At 43.3% G+C, this 23,890-nt stretch overlaps 1 protein-coding gene across 1 annotated transcript; it reads right to left on the minus strand.

The window, feature by feature from the left end:
• Positions 1-565: 565 nt before the first annotated feature.
• mxd1 (MAX dimerization protein 1) lies at positions 566-23,890 on the minus strand. The gene is made up of 6 exons (XM_074637247.1): positions 22,936-23,890; positions 22,169-22,268; positions 13,650-13,679; positions 7,592-7,706; positions 5,445-5,601; positions 566-4,856 (listed from the first exon to the last, which is right to left on the minus strand). Exons 1-6 carry the CDS (start codon positions 23,000-23,002, stop codon positions 4,660-4,662), a joined length of 666 nt encoding a protein of 221 aa, XP_074493348.1. The 5' UTR covers positions 23,003-23,890; the 3' UTR covers positions 566-4,659.

The raw sequence follows: 23,890 nt of genomic DNA on the forward strand, positions 1-23,890 counted from the left end.
AGAATGGACTGATCAGCCTACATATGAGTATTTCTCAATTTCACCAATTGGAGCTCAATCCTCAGGCAAGGTCACCAGTCCATCACCTACAGTATAATGCTATTGAAATTGTATTGGAGCCAACAATGAACAGGGGCTTCCCATGATGGGAAAAAAGGCCTTTTCCTGTGTCTCCCCTCCCCCTCAGCAGACAGACAGCTCCAGAAGGGATGCGGGATGCTGGATGCTTTTCAAGATGCTCGTCCCCCCTCTTTCTTCTCCTACTCCGTCTCTTTCTGTGTGTGTTGGTTATTGAGCAGCAGTCAGATGGCTGTGTTCAAACAAACCTGGGATTTGGCCAGCAGATTACTCTGAAACACACTGGAGGGCTGGCGAGGATCAAGCCCCCCATGGAGGCCTTCTTTCATCTGCCGTGCAAAAACCTCCTCATTACTGTCTATTCAGCCTCGACATGAAGATTATTCATTGTATGAGAAACCGGTGGGTTGGGTTCCTCGGTTAATACCGTATACTGAACAGGCTTTTGTGACTTGAACCACAAAATAAAGACAATGACAAGGGGATAGGTAGGTAAACAAGGGTTTCAAATGTTTATTCCTTTAATGTCAATGGCAAATACAAATTGCTGCTCCACAATTCATTTTGAAAGTTTTTTTTCCCCCACATTTGAAGTGATTTTTTATTTTTTTATTTAGAAGACAAATAATCCAATTATTAAAAGGTAAGTGCACAAAACGCCCTCCTTTAAGTTATTGTTCAATAAACAGACATTTGACCTTTCTGAGGAGAAAGGAGGCAGGCGACGACGATGTTCATGGAGCTATGACACGGTGTGTGTGTGTGTGTGTGTGTGTAATGCATGAAAGCACCACGCCTGAGACAATGAAAAGGAATGGCCCTTGTGATACATGTCGATATATCATATACACTCATACATATCATATACTTCTTTTAGGTTGTGTCTGTTTTTAAGGCATTATCAGCCACTTTTGTATGCAGGGACGAAATGTGCAAACATCAAATATACACACGAACACCAGTTTCCCCCTGACGCTGAAACCTGTAGCTTAAACAACTGGTCGGACTGTAGTCTTGTTCTTTGAGAGATTCCACACCTGCTTCTTAAGGCAGATGCTGGGAGCACCAGGGTCTGTTCTTAAGAGGGAAGGAAGGGCAGAGGTGAGGAGCAATAGTTGCGTGTGATGGTTAACGCATACGCTGCCTCCACCACTCGCACCTGCCTCGCCTGCACCATGGATACCAACACAGCATATGGACGAGGGAGTCACGCTCATACGTGCACACAGGAAACACACACACATGTAGCAGCCGATTAGACTGTTGTCAGGCTATTAAATAGGCTTTATCAGTTGCTATTAGATGTTGGTCAATAGGGGCCTTCTACACCCACTAGTAGGTTTTATCATCTATTCACATGGTAGATCACCTAAAGAAGGAATAAAAGAACACAACAGCGACCTCTAGCGACCGTAGTAAATATGACAGGAGTAGAAGTAAAAGTCAGGCGCTGTAGTATAGACAGTGTGAAACTCCATAAGGGGTGGAGGTCGGGGACGATGGATGGGACACAAAACACAGGGTTATCACCCAGGAGACCGGAGTTGGCATCCCGTGTGAAACCAACATGTGTAGTTGTCTTTGTGTTCGTGGTTATTTTAACCCAAAACACTGTTTTTCCCTAAACTTAAAGGTCTTAGTTTTGCCTAAACCTAAAGAAGTTGTAGTTTGGTTGCCTAAACCTAACTGTTTTTTTTTGCTTAAACCTAAAGAAGCCTTTTTGTTTGTGTTCAAAATGTAATGTTCCCTTCAGGTTTTACAACATGTTAGAACGTGTTGCTTTTAAGTTTCACTTTCACAACGTAGTAGGCGTAGTAGGCCCCTAATGACCCACATCTATGGTGCTTATGTCGACTGATAACGCCTATTTAATGGCCTGATTACAGTTGAATCGGATGCATGTAGATTGGCGGAAGACAGACAACAGGCCATGGATGGAAAAAAGGAAGAAACACGAGACTCCCGTAGACAGACATTAATGCTTAGGTTAATACATGAAGTCTTTGTCAAGTGGACTTTTTTTTTTGCATTTTACTAGTAAACAAAAGAACAGAAACTTAGCCTTACATCTTTTTTTTTTTTTAAACCACCCACCCTCTACCACCCCAAAAATTTCTCTCTGAAGACAGTGACGAAACACACACACACACACACACACTTACATACTGTATACACATGTGCACACCGACAGATGGCATTTCAGTGAACACAACTGCCCACTCACACCTCATTTGTATTACATGTCCCCTTTAGTCAGTCCCCCTTATAAACGTGGCTACACAGTTCCTCCTCGATTTTGAAAAGGTTTCAATTTGACAAAAAAAAAGCAGCAGCATTCCACACTCAAACACTAAAAAATCCTATATCTATTTTTTCCGATTCATTTTCATGCTTTAACTGAGATTTGCAAGCGGTGGATGAGCAGCAGCGGGGAGGTTCCTTTGGCACTGTGCCGCTGCATTGCAGGGTTGAGGAAACATCTACATTCTGAAAAGCTGCGATCCTCTCCCCGCCCGTGATGATTCTGAACCCAAACTAAATTTTCAAGAGGTGGAGCAGCCATTTTTGTTTGAGGTTCTCAGGCACGGAGATGGGCGAACAGTAGCTTTGCCAGAGGAATTGTCGCCACCGCTCAACCTGGCCACCGGCTCCTCTCACTTTTATACTTTTTAATTCTAATTTTTTAGAAATTATTCAGATTTTTTTTGTCCTTTCATTTTCCCGTTAGATGGCTTTGAAAACAGCTAAAAAATTATGATCAACCACAGAGAAAACATTTTCATTTTTCTTGGAGCACAGTGCCGAAATTCTGAACAGACACAAAAGCCTCGAGGCACAAGAGACATCTCTAAATATGGGTTGACTAGGCTGTGTAAACAAACTACACGTAAGAAACTCTCAATAAACCACACAAGAAGAACATAGGCTATGACTAATTAAATATATTTCTATATATTCATCTATATATTTAGCATATCTAATAAATACATTTGTTGATAGACATAGAGATCTTTCTGTAAACTATTTACATTAACATTTCTGCACAAACAATAAATAGCTATATGAAGGCAAGGCAAAGGAGGGAAAATCTGTGGCTTTTTAACGTTTTAGTGCTTTTCAGATGTGAACACATTTTCTCGGCGTGTTCCCACTGAAAAGTCAAAGCCGGTCGCTCTGCGTCAGGGCGACTCGGCTCGTCTCAAACTGAACTCCCTCTTCATAAATAATTGGCAGGAGCATCCACTCGCAAAAAAAAATAATGCTCTCAATCTTACCTGCCTGTCCTCTCTACATAATGGAATGTGCTCCAGTCTCTCAACTGCTCTCAGTAGATAGGCTCTTCCCTTCCTATTAATACCTGGTGAACGGGGCAGTGAAGAAGAAGAAGTAGTGTACAAAAATGTACCAGCACCTGCCAAGATATACCAGCATTCGGCCCTGGTGGCTGGTGTTAAAACGTTTTCCGAGCCGGCTAGTTGACCCCCGTCGTCGCCGGGCTCGGACGTGACATACACACATTTATGATAAAAGTATGCTGTTAAAAACGCCACAGTCATCAGAGAGAGGCAGAAAACATCAAACCCACCCCCCCAAAAACCCTCCCGTATATCCCCCGGGCCCCTTCACAATCTCATGCTGCACGATTTTTTTGTGTTTGTTTTTGTTTTCCTCTGAACGGGGCAGGTGTGGACAGAAAATGACAGGGTAGTTAGGAGCCTGCCGATGCCTGGGGGATTAGGGGACGTATTGCTGTCGGGCCACGACATTTTATCACCACACGCAGTCTACTTTAGTATCCCCAGACTCAGACCACTGGCATGTTTTTCAAACACTCGTATCATTTTGTAACATTACTGTAACAGCTGTAATGGGGGAGGGGGGGGGGCTTTACGTTTTTCAGAGACAGCATTTGAAAAAAGATGTAACAGTTTTGTTTACAAAAGCAACTGTTAAGTGCAAAATACCATGCACAGGTGGTCGACTGGAGAGCAGGGCGGAAAAAAAGCCCCACATCATGTCACACCTTTGGGATGTCTCACTGGACAACTAGGAGCGATGGAGGGGTGTGTGTGTGTGTGTGTGTGTGTTTGTGTGTGTCTAAATATGTGTGACGTATGGGGTGAAATCTCAGAAGTGCTTCCCATGGCTCTTGAGGCATAGAAAAAGAGGCAGTGGGATATTGTGTGGTAACATTCTCTGGCTGAAAGTTGTGTTTCTGATGGATGGACGGAGAGACGGAGGGGTGGAGTGTCTTTAAAATCCCACTCGTTTGATTGGTGCAGAGCAGAGCGGGGTGACACCGTAAAGACTGACCGCTGATGATGGGCTGGATGTTGTGGCGGGTTTGTCTCGGAGGTGTTGCAGTCTGGATGGAAGTCGTCTTGGGGACAGGCCTGGCTGGAGGAGAGGCCTCAGACTTGGTCAAGTCCTGGTAGGGAGGGAGGGAGGGGGGAGGGAAGAGGGAAGAGGGAAGAGGGAAGAGGGTGAGGTCTGAGCGGGATTGGGGAGTGGTGAGGCAATCTTGGGGACGGGATTGGCTGAGGGGGAGGAGTTGGGAGTTGGGTCAGTGACCAGTGGCATCTATAGGCTGCAGCCCAGCTGCTTGGCCCTCTCCTGAGTGTCCTGCAGGAGCAGCAGGCTGGCGCTGGAGTAGCCCTCGTCGCTGCAGCTGCTGCGCAGGCTGCCTCGCTCGTCCCCTGAGTCGCTCACGCTGCTGGTGCTCCACTCCAGGTCACCCAGCAGGTAGTCCGTCCCCTCCACGTCCACATCCAGGTCCTCTGTTGGAGCACAGGAACCGCAAAGACAACATCGTTATAGGGCTGAAGCATAATTCAATATTAGTCATTTGTTCTAGCACCTGTACTGGTGAACTGAGGACACCAGGTACCTGTACAGTCAGCAGCAGCAGGCAGCTGCTATTTACAGATCTTAAATCGGTATTTATGTGTTCATGATACTGTGTGCTTTGCTGTATGTGCCTACAACAAAAAAGCATTGTGTTTTGCTTTTTTCCCCCATGTTTGAAATACTAATCTAACTTTCATTGTTTATGCACACTAGGGCTGGGATGATACACCCATCTCCCGATTCGATACCATCACGGTACTTGGGTGTCGATTCGATATGTATTGCAATTCGATATTTCGATTTATTGGGGGTTCTGTTAACTACACCATGGGAAAGAGTTGAATCATACATTTCTAGGGACTTTCACTTTGGAAAATACCTAAACTGACACAGTTAAAATGTTACATTTTCAGCATGTATGTAGTCGGAGATGTCTGATTGTTGTCTTGCTCTCATCTGGATTCACCTGCACCATCAACCACTTCATGGTGATTAGTGAGTGTATTATGTCAGCGTACCTTGGTCAGAGTCGGACTTGTCGGACATAGTGGAGCCGGTACTGTCCATGCGAGTCCTCTCCACTCCCAGCTGCTCCAGACGCCTCCTCAGGTGTCTTCGCTCCCGCTGTAGCTGCTCGACGGTGTGCTGAGCTCTCCTATCGCTCTCCTCCAACCTCTGCCGGGTGGGAAGAGGAAAAAACACAAGGAGAAGTTGTCAAAAATGTCGCTCTGTGTGTGTGTGTGTGTGTGTGTGTGTGTGTGTGTGTGTGTGTGTGTGTGTGTGTGTGTCCCTCAGTGGCTTATCTGAGACAATTCAGCCACTCAAACACAATACAAACACACTAACCCACCACAGCGCTCAACAAATTGCTCTCTCGTTTTGTCTAGATGACTTCCAGTCTGGATTTTGACCCAAACACAGCACTGTGAGCGCTCTAATTAAAAGTTCTAAATGACATCCGATTCAACACCTCTGACAAAATGTCAATTCTAATGCTTCTGTATCTCAGTGCTGCTTTCGACACAGTCCATCATGCAATATAGCTTGACAAAGTAAAAAAGTATCTGGGCAATCTAGCATGACGTGTGGAGTTTCTCAAGGCTCCATCCTTGGACATACGCTTTTTTTTTTTTTTTTACCTCTAAATGCTCCCTTTTAGGCAGAATCATACAAAATAACAACATTGCTTATCATAATTATGCGGATGATACTCAGCTTTATATGGCACTTTCACTGACCGACTATGCTCCAATAGACTTGCTGCATCAATGCATTGACAATATAAATGGTTGGATGAACCAGAATGTTCTTCTAAATAAAGAAAAAACTTAGATCATTGTCTTTGGTGCTAAAGAAGAAAAGCTAAAAGTCGAGGCTCATCCCGACTCCATTTCCATTAACTAGGACTGTATGTAAATTTGTACATGTATAACGTTTTTTTAATCATTTATATTGCCTATGTGTGAACAGGTTGTAACCTAACCTAAAAAATGAGACCTTCTGCAACTTTCGGGGTTTCCTCTGTCAGCCTGTAGACTGCTTTTAATGTGAAGGATGCTGGCTCGCGAGTGCCTTTATTTTCAGCTACGCTAAAGGGCTAACAGTGTGCAACCACAGCTAACGTCCGGTTAGAAATGGAGTCCGCTAACGATTAGCCCCCACCACAACTCCGACTCCAACACAAACGAGTTATATCTAGTGAAGCCCGTCTTGCAAAACAGGAATGTGACCGGCATCGGGGTAAAACTAGGATCAACATCGGCCGGGCCTCCGATTCATGGAGGGGACCTTCGTTTGGTAAGCTAACATTGTGGTTTTAGCTGTCAATCGTGTTTAGTCTTGCGTGTGTTGCCTCACTGTTTTGACTGATGCTCACTCGCATCTACGTAGTGCGAGCACAAGCGTGAGGTTTAGCAGCAGGGCCTCGAACTATCTTTGACTTATCCCGGCGCTGCCGCTGGCCGTCAGCCCGCTAACCAGCCAGCTGTCCACTAGCTAGCTTCCCTGCTAATTCCACCATGTTCCAATGCCACACTGCTTACACAAAACAAGCCAAACAAAGTTGTCTCTCATCTGGCGATAGCAATGTGCTTTCCTCCGCTGTGACAAGAGTGTGTGAATGAAGCATTAACGCTTCGTAACGTTACTACTCCAATGATCGTTCAGTTGCCGCTACTGCAAAACCTCTCCTCAACTTGCCGCAATTTGGTTTAGTTTATGCTGAAGTCAACACCCTACAACGGTCGCTATGGCAACGGTACACATAAAAATGGCCGCCGCTCTGACCATCCTGCTACGTTGATTTGAATGGAAATGTCCATTCTACGCCTATATTCTATTTCTATGGTTGGAACAGACTACCAGAAAATCCCAGATTTGCACCAACTGAAACTACTTTGAAACTTTTATGTTCATGACTGCCTTTTAATTGAAATAGTAAGATTTGCACTAAAATTGCACTTTTATTTTGCCCTTTTATCTAAGTCTTCCTACCTGTGTCGATTTAAACTTCTTTATGTAAAAAAGTTCATTTATTTCACTTACCTGTGTCTTTTTTAAGCTTCATCATGTAAAGCACCTTGAGTTGCCTCTGTGTATGAAATGTGCTATACAAACAAACTCGCCTTACCTCTTGTGAGAACTAAACACACATAAATACACGCACCTTGATATGATTTCTGGCCTTCATCAGCAGGCTGAGGGTGGTGTGCCTGTTAGCATCTGGTCCTAAGGGAACGAGGGATTTCAAGCGCTCTAAACACAGCCGTAGATGTGCCCGTCTGAACACACAAGAGAAGAAACAAAGAGAGAGAAACTGTCAAACATTATTGTAAGAAGAATGTGATTTGTTGACCTTTATATCCAAGTTTATTATTGGCCTTGGAAATAGTAGTTTGATGATAATAAATAAATAACTCAAGGTCCACTTCCTAACTTTTTTCTGGAGCTTCATCGCAGTTGTATCAGGTGACCTAATTATGGAGCTTCGGTCGCATGATGCAAACTGAGCCATCTCATCATGACAACCTCATCTGCTCAAGAAGACCATGAGATGTGGTTGAAAGCTCCAGAAATAGCTCAACAACTATCGGATGGATGGCTATGACATTTTGAGCTCATGGTCCCTAGATGATGATCCTACTGACTTTGGTGATCCTCCGACTTTTTCTTTAGCGCCACCATGAGGTTGACATTTGACAACTATTGGATGAATTGCCATGACATTTGGTACAGACATTCATGTCCCCCTCAGGATGAATAACCGTAACGTTGGCGAGTCCTTAACTTTTCATTTAGTGTCATCATCAGAAATTCCAGTTTGAACCAATACTTTGGTCTACGACAAATGTCCTGCAAAACTAATGACATCACCTTCAGCCGCAACTGTACTTTGAGCTTAGTGCTAATTAGCAAATGTTAGCATGCTAACACTCAAAACTAAGTTGGTGAACATGGTGAACGCTGTCATTGTGAGCATGTTAGCATGCTGATGTTAGCATTTAGCTCAAAGTACCACCTAAATGCCTAAGTATAACCTCACAGAGCTGCTAGCGTGGCTGTAGACTTATACAAAAGGCTTGCTATACAATAGAAGGCAAACCTCTGAAATGTTAAATGTTGTCTATACACAAGCGGCCTTACAAGAGCTGTGCCTCAATAAAATGCTATCTAAAATTGAGAAAATCATAATTTCAATCAAAATATGGTCTGATTAAAGAATAAGTAAGCTACATTTGGATATTTGACAGTTTCAATACTTAAATTAATTACTTAAAAGGTATTCAAGTTCCCCGCCCATTATAAGACATCATTAATGCAACTTTGGCATCAATAGATATAGAAAATAAATATCAGCCAAAAAGGAAGTAGGGAGTAGGGAGGATCGTTCCCCGAACACTAGGCAAAAAAACATTTAAATGTCAATGACGATTTTGCATTTTCTCTGTGAGCCACTGTACATGTGTTTTGGTTAGGGCTGTCAAAGTTAACGCGATAACGCGCAAATCTGTTTTGACGCTACTAATTTCTTTAACGCATTTTAGGTTGTAGTGGTTGGTACCAAACATGTCATACTAGCTTGTGGGGAAGGAGGCTAAATAACGCTCCAAACTTACACTAAAATTTGGCGAGGAAAAACTGTCATGGCCATTTTCCAAGGGGTCCCTTGACCTCTGACCTCCAGATATGTTAATGTAAATGGGTTCTATGGGTACCCAGGAGTCTCCCCTTTACAGACATGCCCACTTTATGATAATCACATGCAGTTTTGGGGCAAGTCATAGTCAAGTCAGCACACTGACAGCTGTTTTTGCCTGTTGGGCTGCAGTTTGCCATGTTATGATTTGAGCATATTTTTTATGCTAAATGCAGTACCTGTGAGGGTTTCTGGACAATATTTGTCATTGTTTTGTGTTGTTAATTGATTTATAATAATAAATATATACATACATTTGCATAATGCAAGCATATTTGCCCACTCCCATGTTGATAAGAGTATTACATATTTGAGAAAACTACCTTTAAGGTACATTTTGAAAAGATAAAAAATGTGCGATTAATTTGCGATTAAATATTTTAATTGATTGACGTCCCTAATTTAAATGTCAAAGAGGAATTCGCATTTTCTACATGAGCAACTGTACATGTGTTTTAGTTTCCTGCTCTTTGATACAAATGCTTGAGCTACTTCTTCATGTAAGAGGAAGTGAGTAAAATGTTTGCACATGTAGGGTTCTATTTGAAGTGATGGGACTCTCGTGTGTTTTTTCAGCACTGGAACATTACTTCATAATGTTGCTATGTACTGCAGGATATTTGAGGAACAGTGTGCAAATCCTCCCTTTGAAAAGAAGAAACATGACATTTGCTGAAATCCAAAGAAAATCAGTGACATATTTTCAGATCTGAACTGATTATTAATGTCAGCTGTACTATAACAGTTCACATTTACTTTTCTCATCTCCGCTCCATTTCCTCCCTGTAGCCTGCTCTCAGTCGCTCTCAGCTGGCAGCCTTGGCAGTTGCTACGGTCTGGTGGGTGTTTGCGACCACTTGACCCCGCTGTTACACAACACACACCCCCAGCTCCAGCCTTGGCGGAGTGTGTACGTGTCTGTATGCCCGTGTGTGCCTGAGCGCGTGGGCGTGTGGACGTCAGACTCTTCCTGAGAGAGTGTAAAAATGTTTTTTGGCAGCTGAGGGCCGGCTGGATGAGCTGTTCGTTTATTGTCTGCTGCAGGTAATCCTGATGTGAGCGTCACGGCCGGAAAGAATTTATTCAAGAGGACATGGAGAGAGGGTAAGACTGATTTGACTGTGGGCAGAGGACACATACAAATATATTCCCAGCCCTTGGGAATGTAAAATGGCTCTGGACTTTTTGCCTCAGACCGGCCCATCACAACCCCCCCCACCCAATAAACAATAATATTTATTATACAGCAGTTTAAGAAATAATCATCCAATATTTATATTTCTTTGTAGGTTTTGTTCCTTCATTAAATCCTAGTGCAAGAAAAATGGTCTACATTGGTGGTTAGTCTCTAATTTGTTAATGCAAAGTACTAAATTGTCAATAATCACAATCACATACATAACTAGAAGTGCACTCGGAGAGCGCAGACCTCCGCCAAGGCAGGTTTCATGTAATTCGTGTATATTATTTTATAATATGAATATTTTGTGTTGCATTGGCCCTAATTGCCAAGCGGCCCACCGGGAAAACTACCGGTGCTCCAGATGGCTGGTCCGTCATTGCCCCTTGCCCTTTTGAAAAAACACCGGCACTGCAAGTGAGGCCCATGCAAGCACATACAGTACAAAGCAGTGTTCAGTTGCAGAAACCAAGTGCCTGTTTCTCAGCTGACTCAGTCCAAAGTGCATGAAGACTGCCATTACATAACAGAGAAATGCCCTTGGCTGAGTTGTTCTGACATAATCAGCAGGGCTGAGCTAATGTTCATTAAAACAACACTGACGAGCAGCAGACTCATCAAACAGCACAGGTCAGGTCACATGGTGTCTGAGTGAAAAAAACAAAACACTTTGGGTGTGGCTGTAACCCACAGCACTATTTCAGCGACACGGGTTATTCTGGTTCAGTGTGGCTTCAGTGCAGTGTGTGAATAGGTGAGTGTGTATGTGGAGATATAGGCGTGCGTGTGCAGCCTGAAGCCAGAACCTGCATTTCTCTGCCCTAATTTTGCGCATGTGTCCTTTTTTAAATGCACACGACAGGTCCAGCAGCAAATCACCCCGCTGTCCTCGTCGCTCTCGCCCTCTGACCCCCAACAGTAACTGTTCGTGACTAGCTGGGTGGGAAGCAAAAAAGGCGTGGTGGTGGCTGGAGTCATGTTACATGGATGTAAACATGTACACACACACAAACAGACACAAACATGCATGGTATTGGTTCTGTGTGCAACGACATAAGGGAGGGGAGTTGTACAAAATAAGACTTTGAAGGTGTGTATGGAGATTTCACTGAGCCAATATTACCGGAGGGGGGGGGTCTCGTTGCACTCCTCTGGCTTTGCTAGCAGTCGGTCTCCATGAGTAATTTACTATCTGCCTATATGACGGCTTTCTATCATCAAGCTACTGGTGGGAGAAACTGGCTAAAGGCTATGAATGTTCTCAAGTGTAATACGACGGGCTGTGGTCGTAATTTTGACGCACTGCTAAGGTGCATGAGGTGTCTCCACACACACACGCTCACGCACACACATACAGAGGGCTAAATCCCAGGCACAGGCCTCAGTTCCATATATTATTCAGGCTGTCCACCGAGCTGCTGGTTTAGATCAGCTGGCACAGGCATGATGGAAGCACTGAGAGTGACCAATAAAGAAATAAAGAAATAAAATACTAATTTGCTGTCTGAGTGAGAAACTCCTGAAAAACAACAGCAGTTTGGTGTTTTGTTTGGAATCATTACAACCTCACAGCCTGGTATTACAACTGTGACATTATCTTAGCCAAAAAGTATTATAGTAAACGTATTAATGTGGTGTTTCATAGCCATGCTAGCAGCTCTGTGAGGCTCTACCTTGGAACTGTGGTGCTTTGAGCTAAAATGCTAACATCAGCATGCTAAGATGCTCGCAATGTCAAAGCTAACATGCTGACGTTAAGCAGGTATAGGCCCAGTCCTCTGATGCACAAGCTCACGGACTTTGAGGCGCTTTCCCAGAAGGTCCGTGAAGGTTTAGGGCTGTCCCACTGTCAAATGGTCAAGTGCTGGAGGGCTCTCTCACAGACATATTGAGCGCTTTACGCACACTTTCAGTAAGTCCACATTTCTGCAGACTTTTGCCTGAGGGAATTACCCACAATTCATAGCGTTTGGACAATAAACACTGGGTTACCAGGGGAAGCCGGGAGGCTTAAAAAAAGAAAGGTGAACAAAGAGGACGGCCCATTATGTGTTCAGCCAGGCATACTACATTTACACAGAAACGCTACATAACATTAAGGAGTTACATTAAAACACATGAACTCAGAGGAATGCAAGCATAGGCTATATTATACACCTAGTTGAAGCTGTTTGACCAAAACGAGTAAATGGATTATTTGACAGTTACCTCTCGTCTCATAAGGCAAGAGCCTTAAAAGACGTTCAAATCGGGCAGTAAAAAACGTAACGTAAAAATCCGCAATGTTACATAACAGTGTTGTCCCATTCGTATTTATACTATTTCGAGCCCTTGCAGCCTCTCACACACACACACAAGCATTTACAAGGTGACATCAGTTAAGTCACACTACACAAGAATCAAGCTCAATATTTACGATCGGATATCCCGTTGTGTGTGTGTGTGTGTGGGGAACCCCGAGGACAGCCGATGACGCAGTCACGTGGGAAAGAACCATAGACAATAGAGAACCAAGCTGAACGAAGCAGGTCGTCACGGCGGCCGCGGCTACTGCATGAGCTACTGCATGAGCTAATGCAAAACCCTAAGCATAAAGTAGTAAAAAGATGGAGCTCAGAAATGAAGGACTAATTCGTTGATTTGTGGCAACAACACAAGTGTTTAGTTAACGTGTCTCCATGACTTCATCCCTTATTTTTCTTTTTTCTTTGTGAATTTTCAGTACAAAGTAGTACAATAACTAACATCACTAATTCTTTCTGCCCGTCGCTATGTTTGTTTCCACTGTGTGGTGTGTGCTGTTTTGGCGAAATCTTTTAGTATGGGCCAGCCTTTACACAAATTACAGCTGAGGCTGATGGGAATGTCATTAGGTCATAAAACAGAGTATTGGACACATTGAAATGTTGAGCTGATGATGGTGCTAGAGGAAAAGTCAGGGGGATCACCAAAGTGATAAGTCGTCCTCTGGTGAGCATGAATGTGTGTAAGTACGTTAATTTAAATGTCTCCATTTTCCAGATCAGGATTTTTTTCAAACACTTTCAAAATTTCAAATTTCACAATATTAATTTATCATTTCAATATCCAATTTGCTTTTTCAGTTTCCTTTTTCATTTAAAACATTTATTTATGGCCTGATTATCCAGAGTACTAAAATGAGAATAATTTATTAACTTTTTTAATTTGAATTCTCCATACTTAACGGTGATTCTTAAGCCGATATACAAAAATATTTTCCATCCACAACCCGTAATTTACAGACGCTTTCCACGGCGACAGAGGAACAGCGACAATTCACAAAAGTGCACAAACACACAGAGATGAGATGAGGGTGCTTTTACATACCTGTTCTTTTCCATTTCATTGTGCGTAGACCTGTGGAGATAAAAAACACATATGAGGAAGCACACATAATAACAGGGCCACTGCTTAAACAGGGTAAGGTTTCATCATTGTGTGCCATCAATGCGGTCCAAGGCCTTGCTGCAGGGGAGTGAGAGAGAGAGGGAGAGAAAAGGCTGTGTGGGAGTTTATGAGCAGCCAGAAAAAGGCTGACAAAATGAGATTTCTAGGAAAAATAGAAGAACAGGCTGGTGTATTGTGATGCCCGAGGCTCAATCTACGGGGGGACACTTGTGCTTTTTTTAAGGACCGCACTCAGATACGTGATGGAAGAGGCCGGGGGTAAACATAGTAACAGTAACTAGAAACAGAAGCGAGGGACTATGCCCCTTCATACTGCCTGATTATCCACTGTGCATGTAGTACTGAGAGAGGTGGGGGGTGGGGGAGACACGGTGCTGAAGGTAAACTGAGAGATGGAGGTGTGCTAGTGGCCAGCATGACTTCTGCATTGCAGTGTTTAAGCAACACGCACGCACGCACACACAGACAGAGACAGACGGACAGAAAAAGAGGGTGCAGAAACAGGGTTATGTGTAGTTATTGGAATGAATGTGCTGGACTGACTTGTGTGATAAAGGCTGAATGGGTGGTGGTTTTGTGTCTGTATGTGTGTGTGTGTGTGTGGCGTGGCAAAAGGCAAAGATCCCCTCAGCATTCCTGAACCCTCATCTACCTCCACCTGACCCTCCTGATCCCCCCAACCCGGCTCCAAAAATAGCCTCTGCACCTTCAGCTCTGCTCAGCTTGACACTGTCACCATGCCATGGCCCAGATTCTCAGAGGACTCTCGCGCACACACTAGGGCTGGGACGATTCATCTATCTCACGATTCTATACTATCATGATATTTGGGTGCCGATTTTTAAGTTTTGCGATTCTACAAGTATTGCGATTTGATATTACGATTTACTAGTTAACTTTTTTAACACCAGACCACGGGAAAAAGATGAATCATACACTTCTAGGGACTTTTACTTTGGAAAATATCTAAATTGTGACTATAAAAATGTTTGATTTTCAGCGTGTATGTAGTCAGAGCATAGATGTATTAAAAGAACTGGATACAGTGTTGGAGGCGGGGCCCTGGTCATTCCTATGAGAGTTGCTCATTGGCACATGAAGCCTAAATGGTCCGAGTAGTGTCCGAGATAATTGGCGGAGTAGCGTCCGCTCGGTCACATGACTTGGTCACCGGGTCCCAACGTCACGCCGTCGTCACGGCTTGCGCTCCAGCCTCGGTCTGGGTCTCACTCACATGAACGGAGGAAGGGAAATAACTCTGGATTCAGCTATTAGTGTGTTTTGCAACTTTGAAAACATATTTTTTTAAATAAGGGCTATTAGAGTGTTCGTACTGGGGAGTTGATTCACCTCAAAAAAAAATATCCGCTGAGTTACAGACGTCTCTTTACCAATGGAAGTCTATGTGAAAAAGTGTTTTTGGGCCCAATGCATCACGTGACTGACACGGAAGTTGCAGTACCACCGTTTGGCGACCGGCACACTTCCTGGGGGCTTGAGTCAGAGGTGCCCTGAAGTCAAATATAACAGTTATTGTCAAGAAATATTGATTAAAAAATTTCCAGCGACCCAAAAATCAAAGAATAAAGACATTTCCCTCACAAATTAGTGGTATTTTCTTTTTAATTCACAAGGGACATGTAATGTTTTATACTTCTAGTGAACATAATCCAATCAATCTTCTTTCCATAGATGTATTTTGTATATACAGTTCCCTTTGTTAACACCTTATTTTGAAAACCGGACATAGTCACATATGACTTTGCCAAGTCCTCCTCTAGCTCTCCCGTCAGCACCGTTCTCTTTATACATCCATGGTCAGCTCCATCGGGGCCGTTTCAATGCAGAGAACATCAATATCAGTATATGGGTGCTCTACAGTTGTAGCGATTTGATCACGGACATGAGAGTGACGGCCGGCTTGACCACACGTTACCGCAATACGATAACATTTCCTGTCCATGACAGAGTTAGCATGTAGCTTTAGCCATCGTGTCTAGCACTGCTTTGCCTGGCAGTGTGTAGTGTTTACCACTTTCGATATAAAATGTGAGGGTGCAGGTCTTATCCACGCCGACCCTCCGCCATTTCCTGCTTTCGTTTCGGCTCACTGTGGCCGGCTGCGGTTTGTTTTTTGTTGAAGAATACGGAACGGATATGACGTCACGTTACTCAGCCTACAACAATAAAAGCGGTAACTTCCTTCTACCTCCGCATAGACTCAAATGAAGCAAATATATCGATTCTGGCATTAAAAAAATTAATTTCAAAATCGTAAAAAAAACAAAACGAAGGCATAAGTGAATCGATTTTTTTCCCGCCACTAATCACACCTGATCCTTGATTAACCTCCATGTTTGACAACTTACTATCAAGACTTAAGCTTAGAAATACTGTCTTCCACTATCCTCAGTACGGCAGTGGGTGTCATGTCTGTGTGTGGTGCGGGGTATCATCTTGTTTCAGCTTTGGGTGCTCTCTATCTCACTTGGCCCCCTCCAGCCAGTGTGCATTCCTGTGCAGGGCAGACAGCCGCTGGTGACATAACAGCGCTAGCAGGGAAATGATCCCACTTATTCAGGCTACATTTCAGGCTCTGGGACACCTCCCACCTCCGCCCCATAACCCTCCACCCCTCCATCTAATGCACCCATGGCACGACAGGGTACAGCTGATATTAGGTCATACTGAGTAATGATGAGGTTTTCTATTGTGAGCATGTGGAATAATGTATAGATTGCTCCAATTCTATATCCGTACATTACATTGGATATTTTCCTCACCAAAGTTAAGTGCTCACATCTGGGAACATCGCAACACCCGAGTCTGATGCAGCAAAAAAACATGAGCAGTCATGTGATCAGACAGGTTGTAAAGAAGCCGACAGAGTAGCCAGGTTCTCTAAACCACTTTGTTTGCAGGTAAAACACCTGACGTTGCTAGTAGTTCCTCATAACACAGAAAAACGGTGTGTGCGCACAAATACAGAAAGTACGCTAGGTCAAAGTTGAATCGGGAAGTGGGTCTGTAAACTGTGATGAATGTTTATAATGACCATTTTGGATGATAATTTTGCAGTTGGCCTTCATTTGTTTCCTCCAAATAGGAGGCTGATCATATTTCTTGCCCTGTTCAACTTCTTTTTAGCAATGTCACTGCATTCCTAGATTTTAGCAATTACCTTAGTGAGTACAAAGTTAATACTAGAGACCATCTGGTGATGGGATCACACAAGCCGCGATGCCAAATCAGGGGTGTAAAGAGGGGCCAATGGCCCCTTCCCCACTTCCTACCCCCCCTACTTCTGACGCTCTTGCTCGGACCACACCCATCTTCGAAATCTGAACCTCGCATTGAGAAAATCTGTCCATAGACAGACATATAAACACCCAGAGAAGAACTCAAAACCTCTTTTGTGGTAGTTCCTGTTTTCTCCAGGACCACATTTTGCCATGATGACACACACACACACACAGACTCACAAGGTGAAAACAATACCAGCATTGCTGTCGCAGTTGGTAATTAACGACAGGAATGATAAAACCATGGTTGGTTCCTGGTTCCTTCTTTGGGTCAACTTACAGAAGTAAGTTAAATCATTGTGAAACTGCTCCTGGCAGCTACTATCGCAGCTTCCGCGTCAACTGAAAATGACAGTGATGGGTTGCGTCACTTGGTGCGGACCAGTCAGGGCAATGTCAAGAAACGGAACGACCGTTCAATCTTCCCATATAGATCCCTGTACATAGTCTTACTACATGGGGTCAAAGGGCTATTGTCTCTTTAGGGGGGTCCTTGATGGAGAAAGTTTAAGATTATCAGATTATACTGAATAACTGAATTGTAGCAAGATGATGTATCTTTCCTTTGGCTTGGTCTACAACAAGATTCTTCTCCATGAGTCTACCATCAACCCGTGCTTTCCTTTCTGTGGCCTCGCCCAAGTCGGCCACATTTGCCTGAACAACAACAACACCGGGTGGTGAATATGGAAAAGACACAATTTGCCTGCTCAACATGGATGGCAAGATCACTGTATAATTTCCATAGTGCACTGTAGTTGCACAGTGTGTGTGTGTGTGCAGGGTGGGGGAGGACGCTCCATCTATGTAATGGAGGAGCTGGTGCTCTCCACTGCCTGCCAAGAGTGAGAACAGAGCAGGAGGGTGGAGGAGGTGAGGAGAGAGAGAGAAAATGGGAAAAGAGAGAGATGAGGGGGAGTCACTACTACTGACACACAGGCACACATACACGCCAGAAACACGGAGACTCCCCTCCCCCACTACTCGCACGTCCACGCCGTGGTTAAACAACAGAAACTGGAGGAGCTTGTTCATACTGATTTGAGTGGCTTCACATACATACATACATACATGGCTGCCCGCCCTACATCTCACCAAGCCTCAACAACAACAACATTACTTATCATGCCTGATCAATTAATGGTCCAGCAGAAATCCCCCATCCACCCTCCCCCCCGACGAGGCAATTACATTCAGTCATAGTGCTGGTCCGCCTATTAATGATCAAGAGCCAGTATCACACCAGACCACATCACATCACATCATCTAGGCTGGACAGAAAGCCTTATTAATAACAAGTGTGGCCCTTGAATAGTAACGAGTAATAGCTGATTAAGTGCTCATAGATGATGAGGGCTTAACATGACCTTGTAGTTAAACAAATACAATGGAGAAAGTGCTGGTAAGCTGAAAAGCTTTTTTATGGCTGGAGGACAAACCTGCAGCGGCTCGTAGTCTACTTGACATACAAAGGTAGTCCCACTAGACATGTCTAAAAATGTAACGCCACATAAGCATGTTAAGACATGTTCGGAGCTGGACGTGGGTGTGTTCTTGCAGCACTCCGCATTCTGCATCTTTTAGTAAACGGAGGCAATGGATGAAGAACATTACACAGTCATGGAGAGTGCTGTCAAGCCCTACAGACATAATCCTGGCCAACAGGCCAAACCTAATATTTGAGTAACACCAAGGTCCTTTTAAAAGAGCAGTACTTACACATGTACACATATATACAATGAATGGAAAATGTCTTCCTGTTTATCAGGCACACCAATTAGGTAAATGCATGTATGTGTGGATGTGAGGATTTGCTTTTTACTTTCACTTACATACACACTAATATTCCAAATATGACAATATTCTGAATTTGATACGGATCTTTTAAACAGCATATTTCATTTGGATATTCTAAATTAAGCCTTATTCAGAATGAAGCATTTTCCGATTAAGACGTGGGATATGACGATATTATTCAGGTTTTAGGAGCATAATTTGGACATGTATACAGCGCATTCAGAATATGCGTCTCAATTGGGGTTTTTACGGTAGTTTGTGACACACCGGCTGAGTTGCGGACAGCTCTGTGCGTTGAACGCAAACCAACTAGCGTTTATTTGCAGACATGCGTGCCCAAAAGAAAAGCCCACATTTCTGGTCGGAAGGAGAAACACACCTCCTTTTTTATGAAAGATGTGGATAATATCAACAGGTTTTTGGATATGTGCAAATATCGCAACGGCGATCTCTCCAAGAAGGTGGTTGAAGGAATGAAAGAGGGAGGCTGTGTTCGCACGGTCCAACATGTCTGACACAGGTTACGTTAATATGAGTATGCACGGCTGCATGTAAATGGGAATATTAGTGAAACATTAATTTTCATTGGCTATGTAGACAGCCTAGTAGGAATATTGTCTTTTTCGGAATAAGGGCAAAAAACTGAATATTTTGTGCGTGTAAACGTAGTCGATGTTTATATCTTTGGGCTTTGGACTGTTGGTCTGACAAAACAGGACATTTGAAGACGTCATGTTGGACTCTGGGAACTATGTTCTTTAAAATTGTATAGAGCAAATGATTAATTGAAAAAATAATCAACTGTTTAACCGATAGCAAACGTGAAGGTATGGAATACCCACATGTCTTTGTATAGCAGTCTTGCAACTTTAGATCTGCGGATGACATAGCTGGATATGTACATTGGGTTATGAGGGGTAACAGGCCTATAGATAAACACAATCTACATGCTTCACATATCATGAGCTCTGTACATTGAATACTGAGCCATCCAGAGGACTCTTCAGGTCAAGGTGCTGTTCTTCAAACAAACGAGTTTATACAACGTGTCATCCAACAATGTCTAAAGGCCTGCAATCACAGATAGGGGCAAGGTGGGATAGTTCAAGTGGGGATAACGAAAGTGATGGAAGCAGATGTGTGAAGACTTCACACCTGACCAATCACTGCCTGAAGTAGGCATTCTTAATGTCAGATAGTCTGTTACAGAAATGGTTCCAGCTATTACAGCTGGATATACAGTACATTGGGTTACACAAGGTAAGAGGCCTATATATATATAAATCTGTATTTTTATCTTTCACCACATGTCTTCTGCATTCATTCCAGAGGAAGCTGGATGATGGATAGTGTGCCCTCAGAGCCAACATAGCTGATGTGGGTTCAGTCCAGGGCTACCATCAATCTGAATGGGTAACATGCATTATATGACCTGGCTGCTACCCTACTCTTCTGTAACTCTGGTACATCATGGCATTTATTGTACATACATTTATCAATTGCCTCTCCCTACACACTGGGCAGTGATTTAGTCGGTCACCCTTTTTATCTGATATAAAGAATGTACGCTGGTGGGTGGCAGCAATATGCTGTTGTTCTGTCTACTGGGGGGGGGGGGGTGCCCCCAATGTCACTGATTAACTAAAAATTCTGTTTTAATTAGGCTGTCAATTGGTTAAAATATTTAATCGCGATTGATCACATGACTGTCCATAGTTAATCACGAATAGTCGCAAATTTATCACACATTTTTTTATCTGCTCAAAATGTGCCTTTAAGAGAGATTTGTCAAGTATTTAATACTCTTATCAACATGGGAGTGGGCAATTATGCTGTTTTATGCAAATGTATGTATATATTTATTATTGGAAATTAATTAACAACACATAAAAATGACCAATATTGTCCAGAAACCCTCACAGGTATTGCATTTAGCATAACAAATATGCTCAAATCATAACATGGCAAACTGCAGCCCAACAGACAACAACAGCTGTCAGTGTGTCAGTGTGCTGACTTGACTATGACTTGCCCCAAACTGCATGTGATTATCATAAAGTGGGCATGTCTGTAAAGGGGAGACTCGTGGGTACCCATAGAACCCATTTACATTCACATATCTGGAGGTCAGAGGTCAAGGGACCCCTTTGAAAATGGCCATGCCAGTTTTCCTCGCCAACATTTAGTGTAAGTTTGGAGCGTTATTTAGCCTCCTTCACAACAAGCTAGTATGACATGGTTGGTACCAATGGATTTCTTAGGTTTTTTAGTTTCATATGATGCCAGTATCTTCACATAGCTTTAAAACTGAGCCCACTACAACCCAAAAAAATGCATTATTATCGCATTAAATTTGACAGCCCTATTGTATATACATTAATCTATGGCCTCTCTCTCCACACAGGGCAGTGTTTTAGTCAGTTTTTTATCTCTGATGATAAGAAGGCACGCTATGGTGGGTGGCAGCAATATGCCGTTGGTGTATCCCCCAATGTCAGCGATTATCTAAAAAAGGGTTTTCATCAGAATTTATTACATCTTCTCTATATTGACAAGCCAACTTTTCGACCTCAGCCAGCACTAATTAGCTGTTTTCTTCTGGTGTTTTATTCAGGGCGTCTCATGTGCATATGCGCATAAATACAGGTAGATAAAAACACAAATCTTTTAGTTCATATAGAATAATCAATGCAATCATCAATGCATTCACAAAAGCTTCATGTTCAAATGAGTTTTACAAACGAAATTTCGCAATTGCATGAAACCCCAACTGCAATCTAATCACGGAGCACACATTGATCCGAGGGGCATGAACGCGACATAAATCCGTCCCATATGATTGATTTATGGACTTCTATGTGTGTGCAGTGGTGTCTATTGACTGGAGCTGTCAGGACATGCTCCCTCACTGAAATGTCTTCTGCAGTCACCTTGACTGACCCCGTTTGCCTTACCGAGTGGCCATTCGCCTCAAGCCAGACTGATGTTTGCTGCTGTCAGTCACACGCTTCAAAGAAGACAAGGGGGAAGTCAAAACATGGCTTTAACCCGATAGACTCACACATTCACATGCAGCTGCATCTTGTAATATCAGAGGACCGTTTTCTGTAGTGTTGGCCACAAATTAGCAGTGGTTGTATTTCATATTACTCTGGTTTGAAATATTTCTAATTGCAGCATCAAAAAAATGCAAAACAAAATGTTCAATGTGTTCACATATGATTCTGAAACAATGGATTAAGCCTGACTTGAAGTGGGGATATTATGAGCGCCTTGTTGCAGAGCTGGAAAATGATACGGTGTTTATGTTCTGGCCACCAGGAGCTGACATGTCTTTACCTGCTACTTGTGTTTTTCTTGCTTTTGCTCTTCCTTTTCAAGCTCTCCCTCTCTTGGCTGCTGATGAAAGGTGGTATGGAGGCATAGCCGTGTTCAGCTTCTGCAAGCAAGTAAACAACATAGTGGTCACATGTCCAGATATCTGGCAATGCAAAATATAGCCAGATAAAGCCTCAGTTTGGCTTCCAGTGAAAAGAAGCCAAACCGAGAATAGAAAGGCTGCAAAATGTGCCACATTTGATCTTGAGCCTTTTGGAATTCAGTAGCAGTGCATTGTTGTTGAAGTGCAGGCATGCAATGGATGGATCCCATGCAGTGTCTTAATACAGCATTTTCTCCCCTCAGCCTGGACAATGATGTCATCTTGAACTAGAATAAACCCCACCAGCAAACCACAACAGAGGGAAAGGAGGGGCCTCCATGAAAACAATGTCTCCCTGCACATCTCACTGCATCTGCCACATATGCATGCACTCTTTTATTCATCACCAGAAAAAGGCAAATGCACGTGTGTTTTTGCACATTTGTCTGAATATTAACATCGATTATTTTAGGTAACGTTGTGTGCAAAAATGTTTTGCAAAATCCAATTACAGTATTTAATGCATGGCCAGATTACTTCATGTAAAACAAAATAAATAAAGGGCAGCATCAGGATTTAAAATAGCTTTAAAATGACAGGTGCATAAATGAGCGTGATTTATGTGGAGGGGGGTCATTGTAGTTGTGCATAAAGAAAACAGACCGTAGAAAACAATCCACTTTACCTCGTTCCCTGCGCTCAAGGTACTCAGCTGCTTCGATCAACATCTGCACCATTCCGATCGCCGCCATTTTCAACAATAACACTGATAATATAACAATCCGATGAGGGATCCGTGTCTGTACACAACCTGCCTCAGATCCTCAGCTCAGCTCAGCTACCACTGCTCTCCTGCTGACTCTCAGCTGGCTGCTGCTGCTGCTCTGTTGTCAGTTGTTGTTTTAAGAGGCGAGAGGTTAAACAGTTCCTCCTGCAGTCTATCAGACGGGCTGTTTAAAAGTTAAATGTCCTGAATACAGCACCAAGGAGTTAACACACAAACTAGCCTCTTCTTTAATGATTGTTCAGGAGACGGTGAGAGTTTGCTGTTAGCTGGCTGCTCACTTCTTCAACAGCTAACGTCTTTATTTAGCAAAGTGTTAGCTTCAATGCTTAAATATCGTTGTTTTCTATGAAGCTCGTCGAGAAAAACAACTGCTTGTTGACAAAACAACACGAAGACTTGCTTGACATAAAAAAAATAAGTCAAGTATTGTTCTATATAAGTTGTCTAACGCTGGCGCTGGTGACAAATTGTCAGATTAAGGCTGAGTTGTTGCTAGCTCGGTTGTATGTTGATCAGCCAATCAGAGGAGCAGCCCGCTGTCTGTGGAGCTGTCAGACCTGCTGCTGTTAAAATGGATAGAAAAACGAGTTAGTTGTCTTAAAGTTCAACCGGCGATGTCATCCAACCGTCTCGGTTCAGGACTGTGTGGCTGGTCTAGTTTAGTGCTGGTTTATCGCTGAACGTCTCGCTGGAAGCGCAGAGAGCGACTGACTGACATCAAGTGAGGAACAGTGAGTGTTTATCAAACTGCTTCCAAAATAGTGGCTTGTTGATCTGGACGACAGCGAACTACTGTACTTCACCACAAAGCTCCCGTGTGCTGCGATGTGATTGGCTACTGGACATAACAAGT

Source organism: Sebastes fasciatus, chromosome 6 (assembly GCF_043250625.1).
Source record: "Sebastes fasciatus isolate fSebFas1 chromosome 6, fSebFas1.pri, whole genome shotgun sequence".
NCBI classification, from domain to species: Eukaryota; Metazoa; Chordata; class Actinopteri; order Perciformes; family Sebastidae; genus Sebastes; species Sebastes fasciatus.